Source organism: Primulina huaijiensis, unplaced genomic scaffold (assembly GCF_012295235.1).
Source record: "Primulina huaijiensis isolate GDHJ02 unplaced genomic scaffold, ASM1229523v2 scaffold37281, whole genome shotgun sequence".
Classification (NCBI taxonomy): Eukaryota; Viridiplantae; Streptophyta; class Magnoliopsida; order Lamiales; family Gesneriaceae; genus Primulina; species Primulina huaijiensis.
The window spans coordinates 423926-441771 of record NW_027358705.1 but is presented as its reverse complement, the minus strand read 5'-3'; the positions used below and the strand labels follow the sequence as shown (position 1 = coordinate 441771).

Genomic DNA, 17846 nt, shown 5'->3' with positions numbered 1-17846 from the left:
TATTATATAAATTTATTTTTTAAAGATAATTTTGAGTTTGTTTTGGAGGCAGTGATTTTATGATTATACATATAGGAAAACTGATATAGTTTAAGTGGTTTGAATATTGTCATATAACTGGCTCAGAATCATCTCGTTTAACTTATATTTTTTGCTATAGTGATTTAATATTAAGCGGCCTTTGATTTTAAGTGACCAATACGCTATTGTTAGTACTTATATAATACATGAATTTTATTCAATCGACAAAATGTATTATACAAATTCCGGAATACGTCTTGATTTTGTTGATCATTTGATGTAGAATATATGTTAAAAAATAATAAAAGATATAATAGTTCGTGAGATCCTCTTATTTATTCACTAAAGAATTTGATGGAAAAATATGTGTAAATATATCACGTTCAAACATGTGTGACACGTGAGATTTATATTTGATAGTACATAAAATTATTTTTTGAAGTAATAATAATCATTCATCTGATTCGAAATATATATATATTATAGAATAAAAATGGAGAAGGGTAAACTGGTAAATTTAATAGCCCAACTCGGCGCCAATGCTTGCCACTTCCATTTAAATGGCGGTTTTACGAAGTCCACCCATTTATTTAAGTGACCACATATTCCATCCTCCACACACAATAGATATGCAATTTCAGGCTCAAGTTTTCGCTCCTTGCGCCATTCTCAACAGAAGCTGCTTCCGACATGGCTCTCGCTCTAATACCCTAGAGTTTTCCAGAAAACCTGTTGGTTTAATGTTTACCAAAAATGGGATCTTTGGCGGCAAGATATCCGACTTTATTTTCTGTTTGATTTCATCTTCTTTTTAGCGGTTTTTGGTTCTCAATGTTATATGTAATACTTTTGAAATTGTGCTCTCAGAATCATTATTGGTTGATTCGCGAGGTAATTTGTGTCAGTTACGAAAGAAAGACAGGCTGGCTGTAACTGCTGCCATTGAAGAAGGGAATTTGGGCGTCGATAGATTGAGAAAAAGGTTTTTTTTTCTTTTCTTTTTCACCCGATTTGATTATTCTTTGTTTTGTGTTCAAGTTTTTACGAATTAATGCGGTAACAAGTGACGCCACGGGAAGGGTCGCCCGCAATTAAATCTAAATTTTGTTTACATTTATTTTTAAAACTTTAATTTCCATCCCCGATTTCATTAGGTAGCTCTACTTCATCAGCCTCTCCTCGGTCCAAAGAAATTCGTGTAGCACCGGTGTATTTTGAAAACAATGGTAATATAAATTGGTTAATTTTACAAATTAACTAACTATATTTGGAGGTTTTTGGGCTGAACTGAAGACTGAAACTTTATGATAGTGTTATGGTTCACCGGTAGTTAAAAATGTGTCCGCCATTTCACGAAGGTTGTCAAAATGAATGCTGGCCTTACTCTCTCAGATAGGATCCATGCTCATACTATTGCTGTATATGAATCGTTGCTTCGTTTAGATGACTCTGTGTGGAAACATGTGTGCTCATGAAGTGGATGCTCTTTATAAAAAGATGTAGTGTTTTTAACTAAATTTGTTATGTAACAAAACATGATAAAATTTACACATCCTAGGCACTAATATGTGTTGTTTGTTATCTTTCAAACTTAAGTACATCTATTACCACATGGAATTGAATATTGTTTTTGGAATCTTTTTTATCTTCTAATATTTTTTTTCGTATAAGAAGGGAAATTAATTGGTAATCTTAAATTGTAATGTTTTGTTATCATTCTAATGTTAGCCTTTATCTCGGATTTGTCAATAGGCGACTTATGAGATGCCTTAAATAACTTAGATAATGGCATCCATAACTTAGAACTACTGTAACCAACACCTTTATATAGTGTCTGGGTTCCCTTTAACTTCATCGAAGCAAAGACTGGTTTTCTCATTTTGCATACACATTTCTGCATACACATATTTTAAGGAACTGTGTGTTCACATAGTGATACAAGATCTTCCCCACTTTTTGCAGAAAAGTTGTTGAACATATATGCTTACTCAAAGCAAAAAAAGATTTGTCTGAAGAGCAGGAACAAGTCATGTTGGATTATCTATACACGACACAATATCAGATGCGAGGAATTGTTGCTATATCGTTAGGTGATCTTTAAATACTCACTATAAGATTAAAAGTGGAATACAATTCTGCTATATTTTCATCTTTTTTCCATCCATTGTCATAGTTTAACTCGGAAAAACTTCTGCTTTGAAATTCGCTTTCTTATTATAAATATCACTTTTATGTTTTATCTGATCAAGGTGTCTAACTTGTTAAGAACAAGCTGCCTATGGTCTTTAATGAAACATTTTCGTTTGACCTTTATATCGTCTCCATGGTAGCACTAAGATATCGATGAACCTGAGTTCTTTAAGAGTGTTTATTTGCCAATGCTACGTACTAGATGATTTGATGTATTGTGGTCTCTAAAGTATCATCTGGACACCTTTTATTCCTGTAGGACGTATTTCTGATCAAAATCCTGAACAGTATTCCCATGCTATCTTCATGCGTTTCCAAACTAAAGAAGACCTCACCAAGTTCTACCAGAACCCTTTTTATGTTGGAGTTCTCAAAGAACACGTGATGCCTTACTGCCATGTATGCTCTGAGCCTCTGACATGTAAACACCAATATCTTAGTTCATTTGTTTCTTTTAACCTTGTAGCATAGACTATCTTTATTTTTCTCTTATTTGAAGGTTTTTACCTGCAGGGGATTATCAATTTGGATTATGAATCTGAAGTAGAAGATGATATCCTGCCAATTTTTCGGAAAGGAGAGGTTGGAATCACCATTTACATTCATATCTTGCAAAAACAATAAGATTAGAGTGCTGAGATTTGTAATTAGATACCCAAAACCAATTCTAACGATTTCATTTCATTTACATAAATGAAACAGCTATCTTAAGGTTTTTCATGACTTTTTGTGGCAGGAGTTTAACTATGGCGTTGAACTCATCCTTCTTGTTGCATTTATGAGCAGTTCCTTAGATGAGTTAGCGGAAGATGCATTGACTTCTTTGACAAAGCTGACACTGGAGTTTCCTTCATTGATTGTTCAAGCTACTAAAGGTGTTATTTGAATTTTTTGAGCTCATTCAATTTACCCTCATGATTGCTCAATTCACTGGAATTGACGCACATCTCAATTTCTTATATCAATTTATTGTCGTAAGTTATCATTGATATTGTGTGTATAGCTACATCTTTATGTATGCTACAATTGTGTTTCATTCAGGTCCAAGTTTGGATATAAGCAATACAAAATATACACACGGTGTAGTAATACGATTTCGATCATGTGAGCTCTCTGTCTTTTCCAAAATATATTATCTTTACAAGAAACTTTATTTGATGCATTATGGAATCTAACTGTTGGTTATTCGAGCAGCTGAAGCTTTCAATATGTTCATGAACAGTTCAGATTACAATAATGTAAGGAACCTTATCTATTGGCATTTTTTAACATATTTAATTTATTTTTTTCACCAAAATTTCTTGAGATTCCACTGAATTTTTCAAATGATTTCATAGCTTAGCTGATTTGGTCCTGTGATGTATGCTTCTGTTCGTTGTCACAATATATGGCTTTCCCATGAATAAATCATTCTGGCTTGTCTATATTGCATATAAACTTTGAGTAAATTTTACGGGAAATGAGGTAGGACTTGGGAGCGTGATCTTTGTCAACTAATTCTTGTTGTTTGAAATAGAAAGCATAAATAAAAATAACCGACAGCTCCTTTGCTGCTTCTCTTGTCATCAATTTTTCAACTAAAAGCTATTATAAAAATACTAACGATTATCAATTGAACTTATCAAATAACAGATGTGGAAATCTAAATTTCAGCCTATCATACAGAAGGCTCTGTATATCAATTTTTCAGTAGACCCTGTTGGCTCAGAGCTTATGTAGCAAGGTCTGCCTTCCAATTATCCCTTCATTCATGTTCAAATCAGTTTACCCCTTTATTCAGGTTCCAATCAATTTCCTGAATTTAGGCAGGATAGCATCTAAGTCATCTCATTAAATAGTTGCTTATAATATGTAGATTAATTCTCCTTTTCAGGCAACAATAACTTGTGAAGAGTAAGGATTATTTTTTCCTGCATTTTTCGAATTTGAATGGAGTAACTGTGGAAACTGATTAACTATATAGGAAGAGTTGGATACTGTTTCCTCCGCCCCTTTAATCGGATGTAAGTCTTCTTGATGCACGGCCTTCTTGTGTCGCTATACAACTGTTCTCCTACTCTGCTGATCATGCATCATTCTGTAGTATATTGGGGTCATGATACTTCTGAGGTCTAGGGTGGATGAACTTTGTGCAGTCAATCATGTCAACAAATTCACTTCATTTTATTCTTGAAATGTGAGGAGAAAGAATATATCTCACACTTGAAATTTGGAAATTCCTATTTCATATGCTAGCGATGTTTTTTAATTCTTTAAGTTTCGAAATGGTCAAGTTTATGAAATTAGTTAACTTTTTGTCTATTTGCACATGGTGTTTATTAACTTGTATGTTAGTTGTGGACATGAGTTAATGAGATGTTAACCTTAGGGTAATCGAACTCAACCCATAAATTGACATCCGGAAGGTTATCTGTGGCATGCAAGGGACGATTCCAACAAGAGATGGAACAGTCTCCCTTCCAATTTTAAGGATAAAAAAATCTCCAAAATTGTGGTGTTTTTTTTTTTTTTTTTTTGCAAAAATAGAAGCTTATTTCCCCTAAAATGCATCAAGGAACAGTTTGGATATAGAGGTGTTTAGATCAAAAAATGATTTATTAAGTTTATGTTTCAAATGCGGATGAAATTTTATATTTGGATGCGATAAAAAAAAAAAAAGAATTGTTTTTTTTTTCTGAAATTGACGGTCTGAAAACCAAATCTTTGAATCTATTTTATGAAGTAATTCCTGACAACAATTCCGATTTCTTTATCCAAACATAATGTTTTATGCCAAAAAAAAACGTTATAAAAATACTGAGTTATTTAATTCGTCTGTCCCACATTACTCTAGCTATAAATTCCAAGTCCGTAACTTTCTTTCATTAATTTCGTTTACAACATCATTGGATTCTTATATTGCCAGCCTTTCGAGTTTTCATAGAAAAGACATTGAACAGTGTCAATTCTATTATTTATGTAATCAATTTCTTAATGATAAGTGCTGCTGAAAACATGGCCCGCCGTTGCATAAATATTTAATTAAATTGTGGACTCAGCAGCACGCATTAGTTTGACTTCTTTACTCTGATTTCACACATTTTTTAAATCAGTCTCTAACCTACTATTATTGGCTGTTTTATTGTAGTTTGATGCATTGTTTTGCCACATTATATTTCCATTCCCATTTACTTCTTAACTTATTCTTGAATCAAGGCCAGCATTTATATATAAAAAAAAAAGAACCCCTATTACTCTTTATGTAAAATAAATTGCAGTCTTCAACTACTTAGCGAGGGTTCGTTTGTTCGGACCAAACTGGGCTAGAACAATGGTTCATAAGGTGGTTTAAATAGTCTGCGCTAACTTCATCTATGTACCAGAAAACAGTAACTGTCTGCTGTTGTATGAATTCAGTGATATTCAACAATCTTTCTAAAATCATATGTAACAGTACTGTTTTTTCTTCTGTATTATTATTAACATACACACATTTCTACATTAAGAAAAAATGGAAAACAAGACTAGCAAGAGACTGTACTGTACTGTACTGTACTGCAGATCAACCGCAAAAACTTCTCGTCTGGTCGAAGAATTTTGTCCAAGGGTTGACCTAATATTACAGCTATAAAACGGCCTTGAGTGTATTTTAAAGGATAAACTTACAAATATTTCACCTATCCTGGCTCTGACACGGGTTATGGAAGAACCAAGAAACCAATCAATTGTGTAGAGGATTAGGTCCCCCTGGAGTTTCACGATTCGAAGCTCGATATATTGATTCATCTTCTTCTGTTCTTGATTCCTTTGTGGATTGTACAGATGAATACCGAGAAGATTTAGACTGGAATGTGGATATGGCCTTTGATTCATCGAATACTTTGTCGATATCTCGACTACTCGAAATCGAACCCACAGTGAGTATGATCAAGATCAGCAGCAAAGGGATTTGGGGAGAAAGGATTTTCATTATTTTTGTGCAAATTATGTAAAGATGGGGGCTGGAATTAGTTGTTTGACAAAATGCTGGCTAAATGTACGTACATGTTGGCCACTCTTTTATTTATGTGCTAACCCCAATCTCAACTCTAAAATTCCTCGTTTTATTCTTATTAAATCAAAATTTTCTTGTATTATTTCGGTTTTAAATATGATGTTGACTTCATATATTTTTTTCACAATATTTTGATTCTGATGATTTTTTAATTGATGTAAAACAAATTTAACATAATTAATTTGATGAAACGACATTTGGATTTTAAATCAAAACTCACAATAAATTATAAATTTTAATTTAGAAACGTACATGAGAACAGAATTATGTACATAAGAGAGTTTTCATGTGGGAGGTACTTTGGTCAAGGGGCCTTTCAAAGAGATAAAAATAAAAATTTTAAAAAAAAAAACTCTTATTTGATGTATAATACTAACAATCGAAGCACACAACAGTCAAAGCAAACATATTGTATGTATTCACACTAGTGATTTTTTTTTTTCTTTTTGCATTTAAAATTTTATTTCTAAAACAGCATAAATTGAAGTCATTGTTTGTATAGAGAATTGGTAAACTATGATATGTAACAAAGTTAATTATTTTTAGAGGTGATTTATTTAATTAATAAAATTACATAAAAAAATATTTTACGAAATGTTAAATCATTTTATGCCCACCAATATAATGTAGATGTTGATACATTAAAAAATAATAATAATAATAACTGATGGTATAAAATAATTTTATGATGCACCACAAATAATGGTTCTTGTTTATATGACTTCAAATAACATGAGAAATTAAATGGCATTCTTTAATTTCAACCATTAAAAAGAATTTACTTTGACTAATCGGTTTGCCTTTTATAAGTACATGCAAATCATTGAATTTAATGTTTTTTACATAAAATATTTAGTTCTTTGAGAAATCAAATTATTAATATAATACTTATAAAAAAAAATTTGTTATTATTATTCTGTAAATCGCTTTTTTTTTCAAGTCACAATGTAAATATATATTTTTATTAATATTTAAATGTGACAGTTTTGAAATATTGACTTTTTGACAGTTTGAAATATTCATCTTTAATCCTTTTGATTATTAAATAAATATGTATATTACGTGATTTTGTGAATAATTATTTTGTTAATAACGAAAACTTCATGTGCCGACAGATTTTAGGGGATTTTTAATTATTATTATTATCGCATTCCCATTGAATGCACTAATTAATTACAATGAATAGATGTTTTCATAATAAATTTGAAGGGTCATTATGTACAATATATCATTATTATACATCAGACTGAAAAGGAAGTTGAAAAGTGACAATTATATATGTTTTTAAATAAATAAAATGAAAAATCACCATGAATTTCACCTATTTAATCTTCTCATATAAAATATTTATGGAATATTTTATAATCAAATTTTCTTATCAAAGCACTCATCGTGTTAAAAGCTAATTATTTTTCCTAAATTGCACTTGCGTGATATGCTTGAAAATATAAAAAGAGAAGCCTGTACTATCTACATTATAATTTGAAAATAAAGTGTCTTAAATCAAATTTTTTGTCCATGATTTTTTTTTTGAAAAAAAATTAATAATATTCTTCGAATGGATGAAATGAAAAGTAAATAACATCTTCACCTTAAAATTACTAGTCATTATTTTGTAAAGCCATAAAAAAAAAAAAAAAAGATAGCGTAAAAAAGAACTACAATATATTACTATTTACAAGTCAATTAGATTTATTATGATTGTTTAAATTAAATTATATTTGTCTTCATCAGCCCATTGTATCTTCAAGATTTGAGAAAAGTATTATCGACTTTGGAGAAGACGAAAATCCATGCAAAGGTGTCATATTCCTTTATTATTATTATTATTTTACATTAAGGTCGTTTTCGTACAACTGTTGGGAATTATTGTCTAGTTTCATCAAACAAATAGAATCTTATTAAATCATTTTAATTTGGTGAAAGGGGCCGGATCACACGAAAGGGTCTTGTCTCGCTAATATTATTTTAACTTATTTTTTCCAAAGTAATTGACTTAAAATATGTAGTTTCTAAAGTAATTTAAATACAATATATATACATATTAAGATAATGACTCCAGAAACAACATACAAATTTTATAACTATATCCATCAAGTTGATGGATTGATTACTGTAATTATTCAATGTATTCCTCCAAGCCATTGAATTTGTTCACGTATTCAATTCAAATGATTGATTGAATATGTTGTCATTAAATAATCATTTTCTTGGATGACTGCTAAATCAATCATAGTATTTTAAAATACCATGTCTCATCATCATCATCATCATCATCATCATCATCAAAACAAATATGATCACCATATAGATAATCTGATATACATAGTGAAGAAGACCTAAAATGAGATAGTGAGTCCGCAAAATAATCCCGAGACCACAGCTGAGGGAGATGAGCCAAGAACAAATTTATTCTTCACCTCAGGAACAGAAGGTACCTAGAAAATGATACTCGAACCGCCTGGACGGACTGCTCCATTGCTCAAAGATTAGCCTGGTAAATTCTTGAATCCACACGTCAACAAATGAGGGTTCAAGGTATGTTGTACGAACATCATTATTCGCATTAATGTTATGTTGGGATGCAACCAAAGTCCCACATCGGAAAATCTAGAGAAAGATCATGGGTTAATAAAGATGGAATGATATCTCCATTGGTATGAGGCCTTTTGGGTGGTTCCAAAAGCAAAACCATGAGGGTTAAAACCCAAAGTGGACAATATCATACCAGTGTGGAGATATCCGGATTCCATTGGTCCTAACAAGTGGTATCAGAGCCATGGTCTAGATCGAGCCGTGTGGGTAGAATCCTCGATACCTAAACGAAGGATGTGAGGGCTCCCGGTAAAAATCCTTGATTAAACTCTCGAGGTGGGTTATGCTCCCAGTATTCATGTAAGACGTGCGATCCAACGCAGTGAAGTGGAGTAACCTCGATTGGAGGACGAATAAGGCTTGAGGGGAGGCTCAGACCATGAGAATAATAGTGGAACTTCGTTTGAGGGGAGGATTGTTGGGATGCAACCAAAGTCCCACATCGGAAAATCTAGAGAAAGATCATGGGTTAATAAAGATGGAATGATATCTCCATTGGTATGAGGTCTTTTGGGTGGTTCCAAAAGCAAAACTATGAGGGTTAAAACCCAAAGTGGACAATATCATACCAGTGTGGAGATATCCGGATTCCATTGGTCCTAACATGTTATTTTCATACTTCAAATATCTCAGATAACATCACATTCTCCCCTCGTTACCGGTTCCACATTGAAGTTGAGATCCCTAGAGACACTTGAACCATAAAAGTACCATATAACAACACAAGGAGTGATCAATCTTTCTAAACATTTTATCAGCAAAAGGGTTCTCGATGACACGAGGAACTGCAAATGTTGAACCAGTATTTACCATATCAGTAACATATTTACCATTCAACAAGGTTTTCTCACAGTAGAGGAGGATAAAATATGGAAACTGAAACTCGACAAAGACCGATGTAGAAATCGTACCATACAACAGAACATTGTATCACAAATTTATCAGTAGAACCATCCTTTTCTTGGAACTCATTCAGGTATGAATGACCGGGCTTGACGAGTGTGGATTACATCATGTTTTTTTAATGAAGAGGGCAAAAATTGCCCTGTTCAGAACAATTTCAGGGTATCCATAACCAATGGCATAAATATGCAACTCAGAAGATTACAACACAACTAAACATGCTAAGGTACTCGAGAAAATTTTTTTGAACATGTGGAAGTATAAGAATCAAAACACAAAGTAAAGCATTGATTTCAACAATCCTTGAAACTTAGCACTGGTCATTACAAGATGCAAAATGCAACATCAACAAAATATCCTATTTCACCGATATTACAAAGTCCAAGATTCGAATTGCAAAATAGGACATTGCAATCAAGGCATAGAACACAGTGATCCTAACAAAAGCTGATAAAAAGGTTGAAGCATAGCCAAGTTCTAAAAAAACCCTTCACCAATGTAGTCTAAGATTCAAGAAAAATAAAATTGACAATTTCAAATGATCCCCAAAATCCCTCCACCGAAGCCAAAAGCTAACCCTATCCCCATCATTTAATCTTCTCGATAATATCATAAATGACCTCCCCCATGTCCAGTTCCTTCATTGGCAGAAAGGGCCTCTTCAGATCCAACAAACTCACAAAAATCTCTCCACCATCCTCACGTATTTCAAAGCAGCCTCTCCTGGGCTTCTCAGGGTTGACCAGAACGTTGACTCCCGCAACCTCTTTCTCCAACCCATTCTTCACCTGGATAGCCCTGGTTTTAAACGAGTTGCATTGTTTGCAGTGCTCTATGATGATAGTCTTAGACGTACCAGGAACCGTCGACTCAGCCTCCAGTGACGGCGGTGGTGTTGTTGTTTCAGATTTTTGTTCAACAACGTCGGGGGTGTTTTTGGTCTTGGATTTCTTTTTCTTAGTTGGCTCTGGGTCAGCGGGAGCTGCATTCTCTCGGCGGGTGGAGCTCCGTGTTACTCTCGTCGTACCGGCGGCGGCGGCTTCACCGTTTTCTTTCACTTGTTTTCTTTTGGGTGCCATACTGCAAAATGAGAGTAGCTTGAAATACCAACAGTTTTATTGTCCTGCAGTCTCAATTAGTCAATTTATTGCGTGGTGGCTTTTGCAGTGGCAGCCTTATCTGATCTCAATCGTTGGTTGCCAATTTCCCGCTCTTTTGGACGGTTCAGATCATGCTCTCTACAACCAATTGAAATTTACTTCCTCGATTATAATAATAATAATAATAATATAAATAAATAAGGGTATGTCATTTATTGATTATAGAAACAATATTTAATATTACTGTTTACAAATATTTTTAAAATAATAATAAGTAATTCGTGAAAAACAGAGATTGCCTCGTAAAAATGAGGCTATATGTTATTTTTTGCTCTCAAAGATGGAAAACATCATGTCAATAATTTTCCAAGTTATTATAAACAATTTTGTTGGTAATAGTGTAAGTTTTGTTAAGGCTATGGCCAACCTACTTTATTTAACTATTTTGTTGGCAATAGTGTAAGTTTTGCGAAAAAATTATAATTTTATTTATGTAAGTTCGTCTGTTTTAGATTTTATTTAAGAACAAGAGCTCTGATGTTTGATATTTAATCCAATATAAAAATTATTTAATATAAAGTAAATAAAATTAAACTGTTAGGATAAAAAGAAATTTAAAATGAGTAGTTGAATATTTTTTTTAAAATTTTCTTTTAAATTTTAGCTAGTCTTAACAGTTGGTAGTTTTTAATATATAATTCTTGAACATATTGAAACAACTTGAACACTGAAAAGTCGGGAATGGTTCGACGGTTACTAGCGAGTTATGATATATTCAATTGAGTGATCTTTTAACAAGTAAAACAAATTAATGAACGCAAGCGGAAAAGTGTAAAGATGTGTAAAATAAATAAGACGAGATATATGGAAGTTTGAATACAATAATCAGTATTTTTCTACGTCTCTATTTCTTCTACTCAAGGAAGAAATTCAGTTGAAGACTTTGATTGTTACAACAGTTTGCAATAACTCGCATCACCTGGGATCTATCTCAGTTCCTACGCTGAAAACCCCTAGTATCATCTTCAACAACAGATACAAACAAAATCATTGTCTATCATTGTTCATTACCGTGTATTTAAATATAGCGAATAACAACCTTTGAAAAAATTATTTATGGGAAAAAAAGTTCGGGAATATTTTGTTTTAATATAAGACATTTTTAAACGACTAGATACATCAAATAATATGTATTGATTGGTCAAAAGATCTTCTGAAAAGTCTGGCTGATATGCATGTGGAATAGCTTGATGCACAAACATTAATCCAGATAGATATAAAATATGCATCTTGAAGTCTTTAGATATTTCGTCTTGAGTCTTGGGAGCAACTTGATCTTTCAGAGAATTTTGCAACTTACTTTAGGATATATAGCTGGAAAAATATGCAGTCTGACTAGAGTTAAGGACATCCCGCTGGAAACATTTAAATACATTAAAATAGCAACTAGATTATGAAACGCTTTAATATTGTTTGTTATCACAATAATTAATAATTTTCAATCTAACAAAAATATTTTATTAATTACTCGAACTAAATTATTTATTTAATTATTTTTTATGTTTAATTCATAAATATAGTTTGAATAAAGAATTAGTTTAACATTAAATTTTAAATTAAATATCTATTATTTTAATAAATTTATAATTAATTCATTCGTGGAAAAAATAATATTCTATGAAAGGAAATCTTTACTCCTTCACTTACTACATTAAATATTTGGAAAACAAATAAAAGAATAGATATGTAATTAAATATGAAATATTTTTATTTTATTTTTTAAATTCGAATTTGAATTTGATATTTCTTTTAAAAATAAACTACATTTAAGTGTCTGCATTTATTATATAATTTTATTTAATTTTTGTTTATAAATAATATTATATTTTCAATATTTTAAAATAGTGTCGTTGTGAATTTTTTATATATTGCATGTTCGTAAATTGTTATCATTATTATTATTATTATTATTATTATTATTATTATGTATCTAAATTAGAATTTAAATATAAATATTTTTAACATGACCTAAAAATAATTAAATTTTTAATCAAAATTTACTTATCTAATAAATAACAAAAATTTTGATAATTTTTTTTATTAATAACATTTTTACTCAGTTTAGACAAAAAAAGTAATCTAACGATAGAAAATTGTTATCAGCACCTGAGTGATCGGATGCGTCCTCAACTGGATAAAGGAATTGTGTAAATGATATGAAAAATTATGAATTTATGGTTTAAACTTGTTGGATCATTCATAAACTTGTATAATTATATGTGGGATCTTTGTTTGTTGAATAATCCTTTGATTGTTGAATTTGAATAGACTTGGCCACCCATTAAAGTCTCCGCGTTAGAAATAGCGGGACCGTTGACTTTAATATTTTACAATATATATATATATTTTCTGAAATATTCAATATTTAATAGTGGGAAAGAGACCACAAGTCATAGAAGTCAAGTTTCTCCAACTATTTTAACGTGATCCTGTGGAAAATTTGAAAGAAAATAGTATAATATATTATAAGGAATGTATGCTGCTGTGTATCCTTACCAATGTTTCCCTGGACTTTTATCTTAAGCATAGAAATGATTGGTAGGAAACTATTCTTCGCTCCATCCTATGTGTTCGTTTTACTCGCTTTGTGCACACAAATGCGTGTAATGGCTTCAACTTCAAGCACAAATTATAATGGATATCATTGCTTGGAGAAAGAAAGACTCGCTCTCCTGAAGTTCAAACATGAGCTCATTGATGATTATGGCCGGCTCTCTACTTGGGGAAGTGTGAAAGACTGTTGCGAATGGAACGGTGTCCGATGCGATAACAGGACTAATCACGTTGTGGTACTGGATCTTCCAGCTCCGAAAGTTGACAACTTTTTTCTATCTACCCCACTAAGAGGTAAAATCAGCTCTTCTTTGCTTCGATTGAGTGAGTTGAAGTATTTAGACCTTAGTAACAATGATTTTAACACCATCCAAATCCCCGAGTACATTGGTTCTCTGGAAAAATTGCAGCATTTGAATCCCAGTCATTCGAACTTTGTTGGTCCACTCCCTTATCGTCTTGGTAATCTGTCCATGTTGCGAGTTCTTGATTTGAGTGGCAATGAAGATATTGATGTGACTGAACTTGATTGGCCACCGGGTTTGCGTTCATTACAACATCTTGACCTCAGTGGACTCAATCTTTTTCAAGTAGCAACATGGATGGAGTCAATAAGCACTTTGAAAGAGCTGGAAAAATTGTTCTTGAGTAGTTGTTGGATTCAAGAAACTCTTGGCAACTTATCTCTTCCATCCATCAATGTTTATAGGCCTCTTTCTGTCCTTGATCTTTCTTCAAATAGTCTAGGCAACATTTCAGTGTTTTGGTTTCTTAACTTTAGTAGAAGTTTAAGTTATTTTGATATCTCATCGAATAATGTAGAAGGTAAGATCCCTGGTGCTCTGTCGGGTTTGAAGGCCCTTTCCTACCTAGATCTCTCCTTCAATAGTTTTGGAGGTACGATACCTGATTATTGGAGATATGATGTCCCTTGTATATCTTGATCTATCCGTCAATACGTTAGAAGGAAAGATTCCTAATTCATTGGGAAATATGATGTTCCTTGTTCATCTCGACCTCTCTGGGAATAAGCTTGAAGGTGGAATTCCTAGTTCTTTAGGGAAAATGGTTTCCCTTTCCCGTCTCAATCTCGCAGGGAATAATCTTCAAGGCGGAATTCCTCCATCTAGTGGAAACTTAAGTAGCTTAACGTCGTTTGATTTGTCTGAAAACAAATGGGAAGGGCAAGTAGCAGACTTGATTATGTTTTTATGGAATTCAAACATGTTAGAGTACCTTGATTTAAGCTCGAATAGTTTTTATGGTTCAATACCTCCTCTATCAAGATATTCATTTTTGAGGATAGTAAGTCTTGAGAGAAATGGATTGAATGGGTCCTTCATTGAAAAGAAATTAATCCTTCCCAGTCTCTTGATATTAGATGTGTCTGGTAATAGACTTATTGGATCATTGCCTGATCTCTCGTCATGTTCATCCTTGGAAGTTCTGAATCTCGCTGACAACTTGTTCAATGGAACTCTAACTGAAAGCATTGGATATCTTTCCAACCTCGACATGTTGGATATTCACATAAATCAGTTTGAAGGCACAATATCAGAAGCCCATTTCTTTAACATCTCTCAGTTGGGAGTTTTGGATTTGTCTTACAACTTGAACCTCTCCGTAAATATCAGTCCTCAACCTCTTTTTCAACTGGGTACCTTAAAGTTGCAATATTGTAAACTAGGGCCAAGTTTTCCAAGGTGGATCGAAAAACAAAGACGAGTTGCAGTTCTCGACATGTCAAATTCTGAAATTTCTGACAGCATCCCAGGTTGGTTTTGGGACAACTCTCATTCGTTACAATATTTGAATTTGTCGTTTAACCATGTTCATGGTATCCTTCCTAATTTATCATCATACTACAACCTTTCAAACGTGGACTTCAGCAGTAATGAGTTTGATGGTTCTTTACCTCTTTTTCCCTCTTCACACATGGAGGTTGTAGATCTGTCAAAAAACAAATTTTCGGGGGAGGCTGCTAAATTTTGCAATGCTACATATGGCTGGACAGTTCTTGATCTTTCGGAGAACCAGCTTACTGGAGAGCTTTCTGTAGATTGTTTCAAGAACTTGATGACTCTAGACTACCTTAATTTGGCAAACAATAATTTTTCCGGAGAAATTCCTAATCCAGACAACTGGTTTTGTTCTCTTGCTTCACTGCATCTACGAAACAATAATTTTAGGGGTGAACTTCCGAGATCACTCACCGAGTGTAACCGTTTGCAGATCATTGATCTGGGGGAAAACCACTTCACTGGAAAGATACCAACTTGGATAGGAGAGTCTGACTGAGCTAGGGGTTTTAAGCTTAAGATCAAATGAGTTAAGTGGCAGTCTGCCTGCAACCTTGTGTCATCTGGCAAATATTCAAATCTTGGACCTCTCGATAAATAAGATTTCTGGAACCATTCCTAGATGTCTATCCAATTTCACTACAATGAGTTCAAAACCAAATATTAGTGAAGAGAACGGGCTTAGATTTCGATTATTTCCAAAAGCAGCAGCTTCCTTTGATGACAGTGCGTACCTAACATGGAAAGGACGCGAGGCCATTTATACTAAAACTCTTGCGTTGGTGAAAGTCATTGATCTCTCGAGCAATATGTTAGTTGGAAAAATTCCATCTGAAATTACAAGTCTCGAAGGCATCATAGGCTTGAATCTTTCAAGAAACAACTTGGTTGGATCAATTCCAAATTATATATATTGGTCAGTTGGAATTTTTAAACTTTCTTGATTTGTCTGAAAACAACCTCTCTGGTGGCATACCTATCACCATGTCGAATATGAGTCACCTTGGACTCTTGGACTTGTCATTCAACAACTTGTCGGGTAAAATCCCATGGGATGGTCACTTGCAGACTTTTGGTGCTTCAACCTATGCAGGGAATCCGGGTTTATGCGGTCCTCCACTTATAAAACCTTGTCCTGGCGATGAAACTCCTAAAAATAACGAAGCTCAAACTACTGGTGAGATATATGATTTGGAGAAAGAAGACGGAATCATCAGCTTGGGGTTTTTTGTTAGTCTGGCTCTTGGGTTCATTATTGCATTTTGGGGAGTTATCGGGACTTTAATGTTGAACAGTTCATGTTGGACTAAAGTTTTCGATACGTGGAAGTCTGTAATATTTAGACAAGGTTAGCCTGCAAAGGTGCTTTCTGGTGTGAAATGTTGTTTCAGAATATAGAATATATATACCTCTTATCTATGTAAAATTCTAATTGCTTACCTAATATATAATTAATAATGTTAATGAATTATCACTAGAATATATATTGATTGTAGTAATATATCACTTCAAAAATAAAATGTAACTCTTATATTAATTTTATGAATAATTAATCGTCTTTATAATATATTTAAATGTTTTATCCTTTTAATTTTTTTCATATATGTTTTTTTATAATTTTAGTGCAATTTTCTAATTATTTTTTAATGTAAATTCTAATAAAATAATAAATTATAGTATCATAAGAAGATATATGAAAAAATTAATTATATATGCAATAATATAATAACATGATAAATATAGAATAATATGATAACATGAAGTTTAATATTAACATATTTTATGAGTTTTTTAACTAAAAATTGAAAGTATAAAGTTTAATAAATTATTTAAGAGAATTTATATCAACAATTATGAATATTAATATATTAATAATCTAATTAAATATGAATCTCTTATAAAAATTCAGAGAGTTTAGCTATAATAAGAAATTAAAAAAAATTAGTGGTGTTTTTAAAAAAATTTATATGTCAAACAAAATTATAAATTTAATATACAAAATTTGGTAGTATTTGAAACATATAATAAGATTATTTAAGATTTAGATATATTAAGTGTCTAAAGATAAACTCAAACTTGGTTCTCAAGAACCGTCAAACCAAAATCAGAACTAAAATATTTTTTTGATTTTAGTTCCAAAATCAGCTCTCATAATATATAAATTTTAAGACATAATTGTTAAATAATTAGTTTCATTGTCTCACATGTTGTATAGTTATTTTTTTTGATATTAACAAATAGATCATAATAACACTTTTTTTAAAAACAAAATTATATATCATACATATTTATAAATTCAATAAAAAAAAAATTTGGTAGTATGAGATCTTTTGATTTAAAAATTTCAATTTCTATATTTTCTATATATGTTTTTTTTTAATTATATTTGAAAATTGTTAAACTCTTGCATTGGTGAAAGTCATTGATCTCTCGAGCAACTTGATTTAACCCATTATTTTTATTAATTTTTAATAAAAATAATTAAACATTCAAAATATTTTATATGTATATAAATAACATTTTGAAATTTGAATTTTTTAGCAGGAGTTCCACTCTTGTTGTCCGGTATCGAAGAACTTAATATTAGAAAAG

General features: G+C 32.0%; 1 protein-coding gene and 1 pseudogene across 7 annotated transcripts; both read left to right on the top strand.

Annotated features, from left to right (window-relative positions):
* Positions 1-566: 566 nt before the first annotated feature.
* LOC140968534 (stress-response A/B barrel domain-containing protein UP3) lies at positions 567-6326 on the top strand. 7 transcript variants are annotated; one of them, XR_012173787.1, is made up of 10 exons: positions 567-789; positions 889-1003; positions 1984-2111; positions 2471-2610; positions 2725-2793; positions 2948-3086; positions 3253-3315; positions 3406-3449; positions 3844-3991; positions 4085-6326. XR_012173787.1 is itself a non-coding variant. In XM_073429535.1 (10 exons), the coding sequence occupies exons 1-9, from the start codon at positions 582-584 to the stop codon at positions 3928-3930; spliced, it is 993 nt and encodes a 330-aa protein (XP_073285636.1). In that variant the 5' UTR covers positions 567-581; the 3' UTR covers positions 3931-3934; positions 6013-6326. The 7 variants fall into 7 exon arrangements, 5 of the variants coding, with proteins under 5 accessions (XP_073285636.1, XP_073285635.1, XP_073285634.1 ...); XR_012173788.1 differs by having other exon boundaries at positions 3844-4214; positions 6013-6326; XM_073429535.1 differs by having other exon boundaries at positions 3844-3934; positions 6013-6326.
* Positions 6327-13283: 6957 nt separating this feature from the next.
* On the top strand, positions 13284-16636 carry LOC140968565 (receptor-like protein EIX2; annotated as a pseudogene).
* The last annotated feature ends 1210 nt before the right edge of the window (positions 16637-17846 follow it).

Coding starts and splice junctions, on each gene's coding strand:
- LOC140968534 (XM_073429535.1), top strand. CDS start 582: ATGGCGGTTTTACGAAGTCCACCCATTTATTTAAGTGACCACATATTC. Junction 2,794..2,947: donor CAATTTTTCGGAAAGGAGAG/GTTGGAATCACC, acceptor TTTTTGTGGCAG/GAGTTTAACTATGGCGTTGA. Junction 3,316..3,405: donor AGTAATACGATTTCGATCAT/GTGAGCTCTCTG, acceptor TTATTCGAGCAG/CTGAAGCTTTCAATATGTTC.